Source organism: Electrophorus electricus, chromosome 8 (assembly GCF_041902795.1).
Source record: "Electrophorus electricus isolate QZ-2024a chromosome 8, ASM4190279v1, whole genome shotgun sequence".
Lineage (NCBI taxonomy): Eukaryota > Metazoa > Chordata > Actinopteri > Gymnotiformes > Gymnotidae > Electrophorus > Electrophorus electricus.
Window position 1 is genome coordinate 31,128,176 of NC_137504.1, and position 15,802 is coordinate 31,143,977.

The following is a 15,802-nucleotide window of genomic DNA, read 5'->3' on the forward strand; positions in this document are numbered from 1 at the left end:
ACACACACACACAGATGCTGACTTTTGATATCTAGAAGCCTGGATTTCAGTGGCACATTTCTACGCCACACTGCCACCTACTTGTCATAAAGTGCTAGAACACGCAATGTGTGGTGAGTTGCTTTGCAAAGCATGTGAGTTTTTTCGTGTGTTTCAGGCATGTGGGGGCTTACCCTGACTCTTCCCTCCAGTTCTCTTTATCTTTGCTTTGGTGTGTTTTAAGAACCCTCTCCAGTTCCTACACACACACACACAGAATGTTGTGGAAAACAATTATTATGTATGCATGTCTGTCTGTTTGTGTTTGTGTGTGTGTGTGTGTGTGTGTGTGTGCTATACCTTTATACAGGACACATAGGGTGTGTCCTGCTGTATATCTCCCTCAGAAAGAGCAGCCTCTTCATCTGGATTTGGGTCGATGAAGTCATATTGGTCCTGATCTGCTCACACACACACACACACACACACACACGCAATGTGACACATTTGTTTACTCTTTTTCTGCTGACTGTGCTGAATCCGGAAAAACGTTCATTTGTGGAAGGCCACAGCACGTAGCCCACAGCTCAAGTTTACAGCTCATGTTTACAGCTATCAGAGGCACCAAGCATCAAACATTCTTGTCTCACATTTTATTTCTTCATATGAGGAAAACATCTTCCATAGCACAGGATAGGTGCAGGTGAAACTGCATGTCTTAATACATGCAATCTTAAGCTAGTATATATGCTTATTAATGATTAAATTTTCATGGTTTTAGTTAAAACATTAATACTCTTGATCAGACCCTAAATCTTAAAGCATCTTTTGAAAAATGATGTGGTGATTATTTGAGGCTTGTTTGTTATACTTAACAATATGGTCCCTTTAAGCAGATTTGCCAGTTACTGCATTAATAATGGAGTGCATCAACTTCAGTACTTGTTTGCGCTCATAAACTTGTAGAAAACAAATCATCCAATGAATGCCCTGCACCTTGACCTCTTCATCTCCTTCGCCCCATACGAAGAGCATTTTTTTCTAGTGCACCCTAGTGGCAGGCTATATCAAATATCTTAAAAGTGCCTGCTTCATATGTTTTCATGTTAAATAAAAATATTTAAGAAATTAGCTAGAAATGAAAGGAAAAGTGAGGTAATAAAAAAAGAAAAAACATTACCTGACACACACGCATACATGCGCACGTGCACGCACGTACCTTTATTTGAGTCCAGCTTACAGAGCAGGGCGTGGGCATCAGCCCGAGCTGTCTCAGACACCTGAGAGTGAAGACTGATGGTATCATCATCAGAGGGCTAGAGAGGGAGAGAGGGAGAGAGGGAGAAAAAGAGGCAGAGGCAGTTTACTTTACTGTGTGTTTAAATTCTTCTTCTGATTTTATTTTTACTTTTGGTTAATATTTCAATAATATCTTTATATATTATCCCATAAATGAATAACGACACTTTGCACTCGAATTATGCTTACTTCTATAATTTTTTACTTGTTTATTATTATTTGTTTTGTTTGATTGATCTTAATTTTATCTAATTTATGCATTGTGTTTTCAATGATAACTTCACCCAAATTTACCCAACTTGTAAACAGTAAATAGCTTTGACAACATCAACACCACCAGGCTCTGTGGCGCAATGGATAGCGCATTGGACTTCTAAGCTTAGGTCAGAGGCCATTCAAAGGTTGTGGGTTCGAGTCCCACCAGAGTCGCATCTTTTACCCAGGTGCTTGCTCAGTCTCTTGCGATCTCAAAGCTAGAGTATTGCTACTTGCTGGTCTTCCTCCAAGAGCCATCAGACCTCTACAACTTGTCCAGAATTCAGCAGCACGACTGGTCCTCAGTCTTCCGCAGTACACATGTCACTCCATTGCTGCCCTCCCTTCATTGGCTTCCAGTAGCTGCAAGCATCAGATTTCAAACCTTGATGCTTGCCTCCTTTGCCAAAAATGGACCAGTCCCTCCATACATGAGGTCAATGGTCAAAGCCTGATCCGTACCTCGAGTACTTCACACCTCAACTACGGCTCAGCTTGATATACCATGCTTCAAGTCTCAAGGAAGACAAGCATCGAGACGATTCGAACATCCACTGGCTGTCAGCACAGCAGTGTCCCTTCAAACGTAGACCGAAGACCCATCTATTCATGGAATATTTAAATGACCACTGACCCTGCTCCTATATTGACTAACTAAATTAGTACTTATTGCAGGGTATTGTTTATTACACTGATGTTGACTAACAAACTCTAGTACTTATTGTTTATTGCGCTTAGACAATGATAAGATAGAGCTTATGTATTTTATACTTCTATCCATCAGCATTGATCCCTCTATTTCTACAGTATTCTAGATCATTGGTATCTTGGACTCTAACATACTGTACTGGCTAGGATGTGTTCTATGAGGAAATGACAAAGCACTTTTGTAAGTCTGCTAAATGCCGTAAATTTAAATATAAATACCAGTCATGCAAATAAAGCAAATTAGCTTAAACATGCATTCATTTTGTACACATACATGTCTACACATGAAGGCGTCTTTGTGTGTGTGCATGTGTGTGCGCGTACAAATGCAGGCATCTGTGTGTGTGCAGGTTTATGTATGTGTGTGTGTGTGTGTGTGTGTGTGTGTGTGTATGTGTACCTCCGTAGTAGACAGTCTCTTATCGCCGTTGTCGCTACCGATACCCGAATCAGGCCCATGGTTCTTGCTAGGATAGAAATCCTCCATACTGCAGACGTGCACACACACACACACGCACACACACACACACACACACACACACACACACACACAGAGGTGGTTACTGTAAGAACACAGGGTTCAGAAATCAAAGCTATTAAATTTACAATCACAACATTTTATGAGGAAGCTTTAAATATTTAGATAAGACAAATTAAGGTTGCTTTAATTTGCTTTAACACTGACCTTTCTCAGATGTCCTCTTTGACATATTCAGCCCTATAACCTTTTAGTATTAAACACCCAGAAGTATTAATCCACACTGGAAGTACATTATCTTACCTTAGCAACATTACAGCTATATATAAACTAGTAGAAAGCAGTGTGTAATTCTGAGTTAAGGCAAACATTCTATAGTTCCTGGGTCTAGACTGAATGCGGGGTTACCAAGAATGAGGAACTGGCACCTTTGTGGCAGGCTGGTGCATAGTGGAGGCAAGCAGAGCGATGGGCGGACTAATGGGCGGGATGGTGAGATGATGGGCGGAGCGATGGACAGGATGGTGGGCGGAGCGATGGGCGGGGTGGTGGGCGGAGTTTTGGATGGGATAGTAGGTGGAGTGATGGGATGGTACGGCAGGTGGAGGGATGGGCGGGATGGATGGTTGGTGTGATTGATGGGATGGTGGGCGGAGCGAGGGGTGGCATTTACCTGTCCGTCAGCTGGTGCACTAGGCAACGCTTGCCCAGTGTGGATAGATCCAATGAATCGGGCTTCTTATCCTGCCGACACGCCTGCATGTTCAGGTACTTGAAGATGTGAATCTTCCCCTTCAGACAGACCTGAGAGGGGAGGAAGGGAGAGTCGTGGTGAGATATAAGACATTAAAGCAGACATGTCTATATCCATAAATATCTTGGCCAACAGAGGGTCTTTCATCAAAGCCTTGTGGTTAATGTGATTAACACTACAACAATATGAATACCTTTGTCTATATATCAGTAGTGTGCAGTGCATAAAGCAAGCCCCACTTCTCTATACCCCCCACCCTCAAAAATAGATTTATAAAGTTTGGATTCTCACAAAAATAAAGACTGTAGCCCTCACACCACCAAAAAAGATCTGGGAAATCCAGCACAGAATTTTATTCCATTAGTACAATCTGAAGAATGTACTGTAGTGCGCAGGGTACATTCTTTATATCTGTGGACATTCTAGTTGCTTCACGCACCTACAGCGAATGTTTTTCAGTTTGATTTCTTAGCACCACCACAATTTTTGTTTTTCAAAAGTTTGTATTCCAAAATACAGCTCAGCTCTGCTCAAAATTCAGTTACAGTCATCAAAAAAAAAATGTGGCGTGTATGCTGCAGGCTAGCTGTTATCCAGGCACACCTCTCATAGTTCAATCTTACAGAAACTGCATACATACATACATATATTTCTTTTCTGGCTAAAATGTATAGATTGGGTTAGCCAAGCTCTCTGAATTTAAAAGGCTCATTTAGGTATGCCACGGTGTCTGTCTCGCTTGTAGTCTCCATTTTGTAGTGAGCTAGCTAAGTATTCCTATAGATAGGGAGGTTTTACAAAAAACACCATAGGCCCCTTCTACAGAAGGGCCAGGTTGCTATAAAGCCGCCCCCATAGTGAAAATGTCCTTGGTCAGATTTCCTGTCATTTGGCTAATAGACATTTATTACAGACCCACAGCAGAGTCTCTGTAGCCACACTAGTGAGCAGTTTTGATTAGTTCCACTAGGATGCAGAAATGCATCCAATAGTAAGAAAGAATATCAAACATAGCCTATTTTAGGAGCAACAGTAACGCCACTAGATGGCGACGGTGCACAGAATATGGAGAACAATGCTAACGCAAAGAAGTTCCTATCATGTGATAGAAATGGTTCAATGTAAGACTCGCTCATACTTCTCATAAACTACGTTCACATTACATGGCTGAAGCGACTCAAATCCTATAACACAGTGACACAGATCTGATTTATTCAGGGCTTTGTGGACGCAGGGCTTTGTGGATACAGATCCACATCCAGTCATTTCAAATCAGATTTGATTCAATTTCATATGTGGTGTTAGATGAGATATGAATCCGAATCATGCAACTTGAATGTGGTCAGATCAGAATCCATGTGTCTTTGTGCCTGTACACTTGTTAAGAACTGTTGTTATCAACTACCACCGGCAGCATGCAAAACAACAAATGACATACAGCAGTGATAGCTATACCTGCAAACACAATACAATAAAAGATAGCTGTCTTTGGAGCTGAGGAACTATTTGCTGTCCTCCTGAGCAAAATGTGATGCATACATGAGAAACTAGCACATGCATTTTGGTGGTTTTAATAGTATGAGTTGTCTCACAAATATGACGTTTTTTGTTGTTGGAGTGATTCATGCAAAAATGTATCAATGTTCACAAATCTGATCTAAGCAAAACATAACTGGACAAAGAGGCTTGTAATGTGAATGTTGACATAAATGGGGGTTTTGTGTTTGATCGCTGCTATCAGAGGAGGGGTAAATACACACCTGGGTAAACTGTACATGCACACACACACACACACACACACACACACACACACACACACACACACACACACACACACACACACACACACACACACACACACACACACACACACCTGGGCAGGAGGAGACTGTATTGGGTTGTTGTCGAGGATGATATGCTGCAGATGGCTGAGTTTACGATAGGAGGGAGGAATCTCAGTGATCTTATTACAGGAGAAATCCAACCTGATCAGCGGCAAATCTGACAACTCTGAGAGAGAGAGAGAGAGAGAGAGAGAGAGAGAGAGAGAGAGAGAGAGAGAGAGAGAGAGAGAGAGAGAGAGAGAGAGAGAGAGAGAGAGAGAGAGAGAAAAGACAGACAGACAGGCAAACAGAGAGAAAGACACAGAAAGAGACAGAGTGAGACAGACAGAGAGAAATGAAAGAAAGATGAGAGACGGTGTGAGAGAGATTAAGACAGAGAGAAAGCCAAAAATGAGAGACAGAAAGAGAGATAGAGAGAGAGACAGTCAGGGATAGACATCAAAAAGGGGCCGAGAAAAAGACAAAGAGAGATAGAGAGATCAGTCATTATCTAAGGACAAATCAAAGGCTCTCTATGTAATGTATAATTAATGGTTAATTGTGAAGTGCGTGGCGGGGCCTGAGGAGGAGGAGGAATCTCTGCAGGCTAGATTTCCAGAAACAGATTAACCTTGGTCCCACACTAAAAGCACCCCTACTGGGGATTCTCCACAGAATCATTTAGTCCAAAGCTCTCCCTAATCCATGTCTCATGAATCTGAAGTCTTAATACAGCATTACAATAGTATCAGTGAACCTAGGGAAAGCTGATGCAGTACTGGGGAAAGAGGTTGTGTGCTTTAAAAAAACCAAAAAAACAAAAACAAACACACTTCTTTTTCCATAAGAGGGTAAGGTTACAGTTAGGGTTAGGTGTGTGTGTGTGTGTGTGTGTGTGTGTGTGTGTGTGTGTATGTGTGTGTGGTTGTGAATACCATCAGGTAGTACTTGAAGGCAGTTTCTCCTGATGTTGAGTTCTCGTAAGGCAAAGAGTCTCCCCATCTGAGCAGGAAGCACCTGAATTTCATTACAACTGATGTCCTACACGTGCGCGCGCACACATACACACACACACACACAGACACAACAATATGACAATAATAACAATTTTCTTTCTGGGGAAAATCACAAAATACACAATACTGAAATTTAAGAACACAGAATGTGGCCTTTCCACCACACACACACACACACACACACACACACACACACACACACACACACACACACACACACACACACACACACACACACACACACACACACACATACATACATACACACACACACACACACACACACACACACACACACACACACACACACACACACTGACCAGTTCCATGAGGTCTTTGGCCTTGCCGATATCATCAGGAACAGACACCAGTTTGTTGTTGCTGACCACCAGGACCCGGAGGGGAAGGCTGAACAGGAAGGTGGGCAGGACGGAGAGCTGGTTCCGACTGCAGGATATCCACACACACAGCTAAAACGGCCATCGCAAACCAGAACAGCTGACTTCAGATCAGCTACCTCTCGCCATATTATATATCATAATCATATGTACAATAAAGCAACTGCTTCTAGACCTGCTGCATAACACTGACCATCTGCCTTTTGGATGTTCATATTTTCAAACATCAGAATCTCACTCAAGGTGCCAGGTTTTCTCGCAGAAGCCATAGTGCTTCTTATATGAGAGACCCAATATACTTCAAAGAGACCAATCAGAGTCACTGTTCATTAAGCACACACATTATGTGACTCTCAAGCTGTTCTTACCCATCATTCAGTGCAAGAGAATCCCTCTGAATTAGCAGAGGTTGATTACAAGACTCTATAACCCAGTTGGTTCTATATAGAGTCTACTCAGCCACAGCATATATCTTTTCCCAGCTTATGGTCCAGCTTTCAGCACTTTATAACACATATACTTTTATATATCATTGTTCCTGTATTTGTGATCTTGTTTGTGGGTGCAGGGTGTGTTTATATCTCTCATTATGGTTTTAGATGGCTGAGCAGAATCGGATAATGTTCGACCCAAAACTGGCATGTCCCTTCCCTATGCAGGATTGTTCTGCTCTACCCAGTAGCAGTATGGTTTGTAACCACACCATAAAAAACAAATAGTGAATGTGGGCAGAGGAGTAGACCTGGGCACTGTAGTTAGTCATTTGATATGAATGTGAACAGCTGCTTCATTCAGCAGGAATCACAAAGTGACTGGCAGCGTTCTTATACTGAGGGACCGTTTTGCAATTATTAATAAGTGTGTGTGTGTGTGTGTGTCTTCTCTGATTGTGATATCTATATAGAAAGGTCCGATAGCTAAACTCAGGATTTTTTCTCTCACTAAAAGGCAAAAGGATTGCAGAAAAAAAGCTACAAAAGAGCTTTGAAAGGTGCATGAAAGCAATGACTCTTCAGAAATGAGTGCTCGTAGAACTTCTCACCTGATATTAAGGTATGTGAGCATCTGTAGGTTGATGATGGCTTCTGGAATCATCTTTATGCAGTTGTGATAGAGATTCAGAGACTCCAGTGGTGCGAACATGCACACTTCGGGAGGAATCTCTCCAAAACGATTCTTGGACAAATCTAAAGAGAATGATATGCAATTGTGAGCTTAGGATGTGGGCTTACACTGTTTCTTTCACATATTCACCATGTCCTTCATAAAGCCTCCATCAAAATCCTGACATGATGAGTCAGTGTGTGTGTGTGTGTGTGTGTGTGTGTGTGTGTGTGTGTATGTGAGTGCATATGTGAGTATGATTGATCAGTTTGTGAGGCAGATCCATCAAGGTGCTTATAGGATGTAGTCATAAACTAGGCCTCTGTAAGCACCATCAATAGGCTGGAGCTCGAAACTGGAGAGCTTCAAGGAGGACAAACTGATGAAAATGCTCCAAAAATGCTCCAAATGAAAGTGTGTGCAACTAGTCAGTACAAGTCAGACTTAGACACACACACACACACACACACACACAATCACACACTCGTCATGGCAGGAAATCTAAGCAGTCCACTGCTCATCGGGGCTTTCTGCCCCTGCCCCACAGGTGCGTCTGGCATGTCTGACACCTCTGCTCCTCTGCCCTCCCCCCACCTCAGATCAGGCCTGACATCAGGGCAGGAATGAAGGAAATGAAGATCTTGCTGGGATGGACCGTTTGAATGTTGACTTCCATGGATGTTGACGCCCATGTTTTCAGGACGAGCAAGCACTTTAACACTTCCTATTTGCAACGGAGCCTACCAGCTGCTCCAAACATTCTGCATCCTTCATGTGTCTTACAAGGGGAAAAAAAATGTTTTGGAAACAAATTTTGCATCTACAAGACATGAGCTTTTCATAGAGAGTAAGAACCTATTTGAGAAAGCAGCCTGTAAAACAGATGATGAGGGCTTTTAGTACGACCTGCCTTGGGTTTTGGATTCATAGGTGTGGCATAATACTTCACTGGAGAAGATGCTAAAAGCACTATAGTCGATACTATAGTTATCGTGACTTTCAGCGAGATATAGCCACTGAAGGAGTTCACAACCACCGCCACCATCCAAACCTGTCTCCAAAACCCCTCCCTCAGAGACATGCACACCTAGCGCCTAGGACAGTTTCTGAGTCCCACCCAAGGGATACGCAGTGTCTGTTGCTTTTGCATTTTGGACACTAAGCGCAAGCCTCTCTTGGCCTGCAGAGGGAGTATGTGAGAAAGCAGCCTGGGGTTACCCCACATGACTAAAACAACTGGCATGTAGGAAGGACCGCCTCCTCACAGAAACAGCTCCTGATTGGATAACAGAGCCAGGACAGAAATTAAGAAATTGTTAGCTACTGAGCCAAGCCCAGGTTAATGAGGCACTGTGTTTCTCTCAGATCGGCTATTTACAGTTCTTTTAATATCTTAATATTGGAATGTTGGGATGATGATTGGAGGGAAAACAGCAATGATAATGTCTGAAATAAATGGATAACAGAATAATGTACGGGGACTTCCTGGTTAGGCTGTAGCAAATGTACCAGTATGTTAAAGACAGCAGAAATAGAAAGAAAGACAAAATGATGCACAATGGAGGAGAAAAAGATGAGACCAAAAGTGAGAAAAGAAAAAAGAGAGAGGGAACATTAAAGCGAAGCAGAGTTTGGGCATTTTGCCCCAGAGAGGAGTGTGGCTTACAGTCAGCCAGTAAGAATTACTTTCCTGAGATGGGCTTGGCACGGTTTAGCCAATGACAGGAAAGAGTGGGGTGTCGCGGTGACCCAGATTTGCTGTGTAGTATGGGAACATGGCAACAGTGTCTATCCCAAGCTCTGCTTCCATGGCAACTGTTTCCGCCTCATAGAGTCCACCTGCACGAGGGCTCACCTCCCATTGGTTTGCTGGAGTGAGAGGGGTGTTATCTGCATCCACAGTGATTAAGATGTTGGGCCATACTTATAATATTTAATAATCATATTGTTGGATTAACTGCCTGTGACAACCTTATCCTATATCAGTGCCCTTAAAAAAATATTTACTGTTTGACACCCACAGCCACTGTGTGTGTGTGTTTGTGTATCTGTTTGTGCATATGTGCACCACTTGCTCTGATAACGTTTTGAATCAAACACTGTCATTGTAAGTCTAATTAACACCTAATCACTCTTTAACCATTTAACCCATGTGTGTACATGCATGCATGTGTGTGTGTATGTGTGTGTGTGTGTACACTCAAGGACATCTGTACATTTTAGGATCCTTGGTGGTAGCAAATGATATCACCGTCCAAACACACACCTCCACACATAATTAGCTACCCAAATCCTCCCTACACACATCGGGTGTTTATAGCCTGTTATAACACAGTCATCATTATTCATGCATCAGTTCCTACCCAGACATTCAGACATTTCTACTCTTCATTTAAGTGTAAATATGTAATTAAAACAAAATATGAAAATTAATTTATCTCCTACCATGACTGGAGACAAGACACACACACACACACACACACACACACACACACACACACAATCCAAGGGCACAATCCATAGACATATTTTCCCATCAAAGGGGAAAGACTCAGTTTGCTTGCCTACACCACTCACTCAATAAACATACAAAAGACCAGACACAGGCAGACAGATAGAATTGATAGAGTGTCAGTGTGTGTGTGTGTGTGTGTGTGTGTGTGTGTGTGTGTGTGTGTGTGTGTGTGTGTGTGTGTGTGTGTGTGTGTGTGTCTTGCAATTTGGCTCAAGATGTAAAGAACCAAAAATACTCAGACAGGCAGCACAATAAACAGGCTGTAATGTGTAGGAAACTGGGCAAGTAATAAAATGGATGTAAGCAAAACTAAAACATATTTATGGTATGATTATTTTGTACATATTTTACTATAGTGCATTTTACCACAGAATTCTGTAAGGTGCCATTTAGCTCTGGTACAGAAAAGGTATGTGCTACCAAGAAGATCTCACCTTTACTAGCTGGCTTTAGGAAATTCTTTCTCCTCTACTTCTCTCCCCCTCTCGCTTTCTATTTCTCTCAATCTCTTTCCCACCTAAACTCCTCTGTCTTCTGTGGTCTCACTCATGCTTTCTCTCTCTCTCTCCTCTCATTGTCTCATTTGGTTCTGCAGATCACCACTCTACTATGGAGACTGCAAGAAATTGTGCTATATTTGCACTAAAATATACCGTTGAACCTATCGACAGGGTCCAACTCACACAGACACACACATACATACACACACACACACACGGGAACACACGCACACACACACACTCATACCCACACCTAAAGAGACAGATGTACTCAGACATACACGCCTACACAGTGACCATATACATTCAGTGTTGGAAAAGAACTGCATCTGTCCCTTCTTCCAGAAGATAGAGGTCGTGCTTTCTTGCAGAACAAAACCACATTACAAGCCAAAGTGCAATCAGAATGGCTACTCTCCGGTCTACACATCACTTTCTTCCCTGCAGGTTTATGGGTAAATTCAATTTAATCATTGTAAGATAGTAGGAAGATAGTAAGATAGTAGTTACATATGAGTCAAACCATATTGGTCTTGTGTCAGCTCCCTAAATAAGGACTAAGAGTAAGTCATGAACTTGTAAGATCTAACCCCATCCAGGTTAACCCCATCCATACACTGATAGTGATGTCTGAATCAAGGTGTAGTTTAACATCAAAAGTCAGTAACACAAAATCTTTCTTTTGGACTCAGGAGTTGTACCGAAGATGTGGTTGTGGTTCACACAGGTGAGACAGTGACCTGTACACCCAATACACAAACGCCCTGCGGTTTTGCAGAACCCTACAGAGGCTCGCGAAGAGTCATACTCAAACCTGGACTCCAGCAGGCACGCCCTGTGTGAACACCAGTTCAGCTAAGGAGCAGACCAAAGCCCCGGACTAGCTGAGGGGTCTCAAAGATGAAGTTAAGGACCTTCAGGTCAGGCATGTGATACCCCTTTAAGCATCATGATAGACTGACCATCCTCATAAAGGAGTCGTAACAAAAGATGAAATACACAACATGGTTAACAGCAGCAAACACTTGCTGGTCTTACTTTGAAAAGGCAGGATTTTAGCACGGAGTGGAAGGAAAACCACAAGTCCACAAAATCCACAAAAAACCCCCACAAAATTCAGATTTTCAGTCAGTATGGCCAGAATCAGGACATAGCAGATAGAGTTCCAATAAACTCATAAATCTTAGAATAAACTTCAATAAAAATCAATAAATTACAATATACAAACATATAAGCAACTTACAATCACTAAATAAAAATGTAAAAGAAAGACAGAGAGAGAGGTGTCACTGAAAAGCAACACAGACAATGTGAAGAAATAACTGAAGGATTCTGTGTGTGGGCAGAGTGAGTGGGTGGATGTGAGGAAGAGACAACTGATGAGAATTTCAAGTGACATTTCTACTATTCACACTGCAGCTTTAGTATGTGTGTGTGTGTGTGTGTGTGTGTGTGTGTGTGTGTGTGTGTGTGTGTGTGTGTGTGTGTGTGTGTGTGTGTGTGTGTGTGTTTGTGTGCACACAGAGAGTGAGTGTGTCTGTGCGTGAGTGCATATGGGAGATTAGATTCTGAATTAGACAGAAACTGAAACAGGTGATGATAGAGAGACTCCAAAAGAGAGATGACTTCAACTCCTCTCCGACTGGATGCATCCCCTGCACAAATTAGACATGCTCCACTGATCTGCTACAGGTAAAAGAACTGCAGGCATCTCAGGCTGGTGGGACAATGGTGCCTCCAACCTGACACAAGCCCTGCTGTAAACGTACAGGTGCAGCTGACACTACCTCAAATGCACGATGTGACCTCCCTCACCTGTGCTGTAAGTGAAGTAACCTTCAAGCTCAAATTCAACCTACTCCAATCACTCCAATCACTGCTATCACTTGGCAATCCCAAGTGATAGCAACATTGGGATTAAAGGAACACAAAAAGCTAGAGAAATACCAAGGGCTGAATGACAAGCTAGAAAAGATGTGGAGGGTGAAAGCAACTGTAGTTCCCATGGTAATCGTGGCACTAGGGGTTGTGACCCCCAACCTGGGAGAATGGCTCTACCAGATCCCAGGAACACCATCAGAGTTCTCTGTCCAGATGTATACTGTCCTGGGAACAGCTAAGATACTATGCAGGACTGTCTGGTAGAGGACCCAAGCTTGAAGGAAAACAAGACCGTCCAGGGTTGAGTAGGAAATAGGAATTTTTATATATATATATATATATATATATATATATATATATATATATATATATAGCTTTTTGTCTGATGAAGCATCTCTGTTTGAAACATCCTGAAACATTTGGTTTCATTCTGAAACATCGCTTATATATATATGTGTGTGTGTGTGTGTGTAGTATATAGCAGGCCTCTATGATACAGAAGATGCAAGTGTTCCATTCATTTTTTCTTTTCTTGTTTTCATTCTCTTCTTTGACAATGGCTGGGACTCAGCTGTGCAACAGCAGGTTCACAGAACACCCCCCCCCCAACACACACACACACACACACACACACACAGAGGGATCAGAGGCAACGTCTTCAGGGACATCAAATACCACCCCTACCCCTTCCTATTCAGTTATTCCATACAACATGCTCAGGGTCACACACTCACTCACTTCTGACCATAATGGGATTCATATTGTCTAATGGACTGAGATGTGGACTCACTTAAATCATCTACACCCTTATCTTTATTGTGTGTGTGTGTGTATGTGTTTGTGAGAGTGTGCATGTGTTTGACCTCAAGGTCAGAGAAAAGTACAGGGTATATCAGCAGACTTCCTTAACGTCCTCTTCAGAGACACTTGTCCTCATACACACACACACACACACACACACACACACACCCCTGTGATACATATGCTTCATGAATAATGAAATGTTTTTATGTATAACTGCTGTATGTATACTACTCATCATTTAAATGACATTGCATAAACACACTCAGAAAGAGTAAGCAGTAGAAATGTTACTACTATCTGTTGTGCTGTGGTATAAGGCATGTTTATGTGCAATTGAAGGTACTGGTGCTGTTTTGACTGCAATCAAATAAATGTTAATGACAGAGCAGCGTAATTCTGCTGCGAAGATTTAAACTGAGCAAGCTTAATTTTTTTTTATTGCTAAGCCGCAAATAGGCATTAATTCTCTTTCCCTCTCCAAGTCTTTCTCTCTCTCCCTCATGTATGCACGCACACACACACGCACACACACACGCGCACACACACACACACACACACACACACACACACACACACACACACACACACACACACACAATCTGACACAGTCAGATACTGTGCCAAGTCTTTCTTTTGCCATCTAAATACTACATACTAAATACCAAGAACAGACATTTGTTTTTACACATACACATATTTGTAACTACCTTTGGTTAGTTACATAACCTTTATATAATGAAATTTTTCTGAACCTAACCTTTTGTTCAGTTATTGCCCCCCAACCCCAACAGCCATGAAGACAGAGAGTGTGTATGAGATCACCGTGAGATGTCCCTCATGGTGTGTGAATTTAATTGGCCCATGGGACCTCATGTTACCATGGCAGCCACTGATTGATTGCTACAAAGCAAAAAGGTAATTAAGGAGTGAAGCTGTTATAGCTTTGATAACACACACACACACACACACACACACAGGAGATCACAACACACATTCACTATCTATCTATCTCTCTCTCTCTCTCACACACACACACACACACACACTCAAGGGCACAACACACACACTCAAGGACACAACACACACTCAGTGCATATCTCTCTGTAACACCCACACACATATCAGAACATGACACACCCTGTAACTCTTTTTCATGCACACACACTCCCACACGAGAACACACCACAAACTCAGTCTCTCTCTCTCTCTCTCTCTCTCTCTCTCTCTCGCTCTCTCTCTCTCTCTCTCTCTCTCACACACACACATAAACCCAGATAAGTGAGTTTTAATATTCTGAATTCTAAATAAACTACTGCAAACCACAGAACTCTAAACATATTAAGATATTGCCACTGAACATTACCACCAGGAAAATACCAATAACTCAGTAACACTCAGTAACATGTCTACAGGTGCCCCAACACACATATACACATACATCCACATCCACCTACACACACACACCCCCAACACACACACACACACACACACACACCCAACACACACACACACACACACACACACACACACACACACACTTTCCTTCATATACAACCCTCTTAGTAACCACCTTATATGAATAATCATCTTATCATCCCTTTATTCGTTTATTCGGGGCTGTGTGGGTTTGGATTGTTTTTCCCCTTAATAATAAAAACTTTCATTTAAAAATTGCACTTTGTGTTTACTTGTGTTATCTTTGTCTAATATTTAAATGTGTTTGATGATCTGAAACATTTAAGTGTGACAAACATGCAAAAAAAAAAAAAAAGACATCAGGAAGGGGGCAAACACTTTTTCACACCACTGTATTTGGTTCATTTCCTCTCACACTTTTACTACAGGAAGCTGATCTCAGACCACCACCGCCCTCCCCATACCTGAGGCTGCTCCCGTTTCTCTGACCCAGCCCAGGCAGCAACGCAGCAGACGCGCGGCCGACAGAGACAGAAGCAGGAGTAAACAACGCCCGAAATACAAACCTGCAAATATAACAAGGGAAGTGAGAAAATGTCTGAGCTGATGAGGGCAATCAGGAAACTTGTGTTAATCAGGAAACACCTCAGACTGTAGTATCGATGCTGAGTTATACCACTCATACATAGCTGACAATGGACATTCAGTAGGAATATATTCAATTTACTACTGCCAATTTATTCAATTTATTATTATTATTATTATTATTATTATTGAAATGGACTTGTACCTCTCTGCATTAGAAATGCAGTATCATCCTCCCATATGCCACCCACAGCTAAGCCTTGAATATGCAGTATACTGATATGTGC

General features: G+C 42.1%; 1 protein-coding gene and 1 non-coding gene across 10 annotated transcripts in view; one reads left to right on the forward strand and one right to left on the reverse strand.

Annotated features, from left to right (window-relative positions):
* The window catches only part of lrch2 (leucine-rich repeats and calponin homology (CH) domain containing 2), a 61,606-nt gene that overhangs the window by 33,636 nt on the left and 12,168 nt on the right, over positions 1–15,802 (reverse strand). For 8 of the 9 annotated variants that reach the window (XM_081718866.1, XM_081718865.1, XM_035527053.2 and 5 more), the window contains exons 2-10: positions 7,753–7,897; positions 6,633–6,759; positions 6,232–6,337; positions 5,347–5,483; positions 3,393–3,523; positions 2,642–2,729; positions 1,199–1,295; positions 340–440; positions 174–238 (exon numbers count right to left, since the gene is read on the reverse strand). In XM_081718866.1, coding sequence (XP_081574992.1) covers positions 174–238; positions 340–440; positions 1,199–1,295; positions 2,642–2,729; positions 3,393–3,523; positions 5,347–5,483; positions 6,232–6,337; positions 6,633–6,759; positions 7,753–7,897 — 997 coding nt within the window. Of the gene's footprint in view, positions 1–173; positions 239–339; positions 441–1,198; positions 1,296–2,641; positions 2,730–3,392; positions 3,524–5,346; positions 5,484–6,231; positions 6,338–6,632; positions 6,783–7,752; positions 7,898–15,802 lie in introns of all 9 variants that reach the window. The other variant, XM_081718867.1, reaches the window with a different exon arrangement.
* On the forward strand, positions 1,618–1,707 carry trnar-ucu (transfer RNA arginine (anticodon UCU)). The gene is given in 2 exon segments: positions 1,618–1,654; positions 1,672–1,707. It is a non-coding gene; the product is annotated as a tRNA-Arg (tRNA).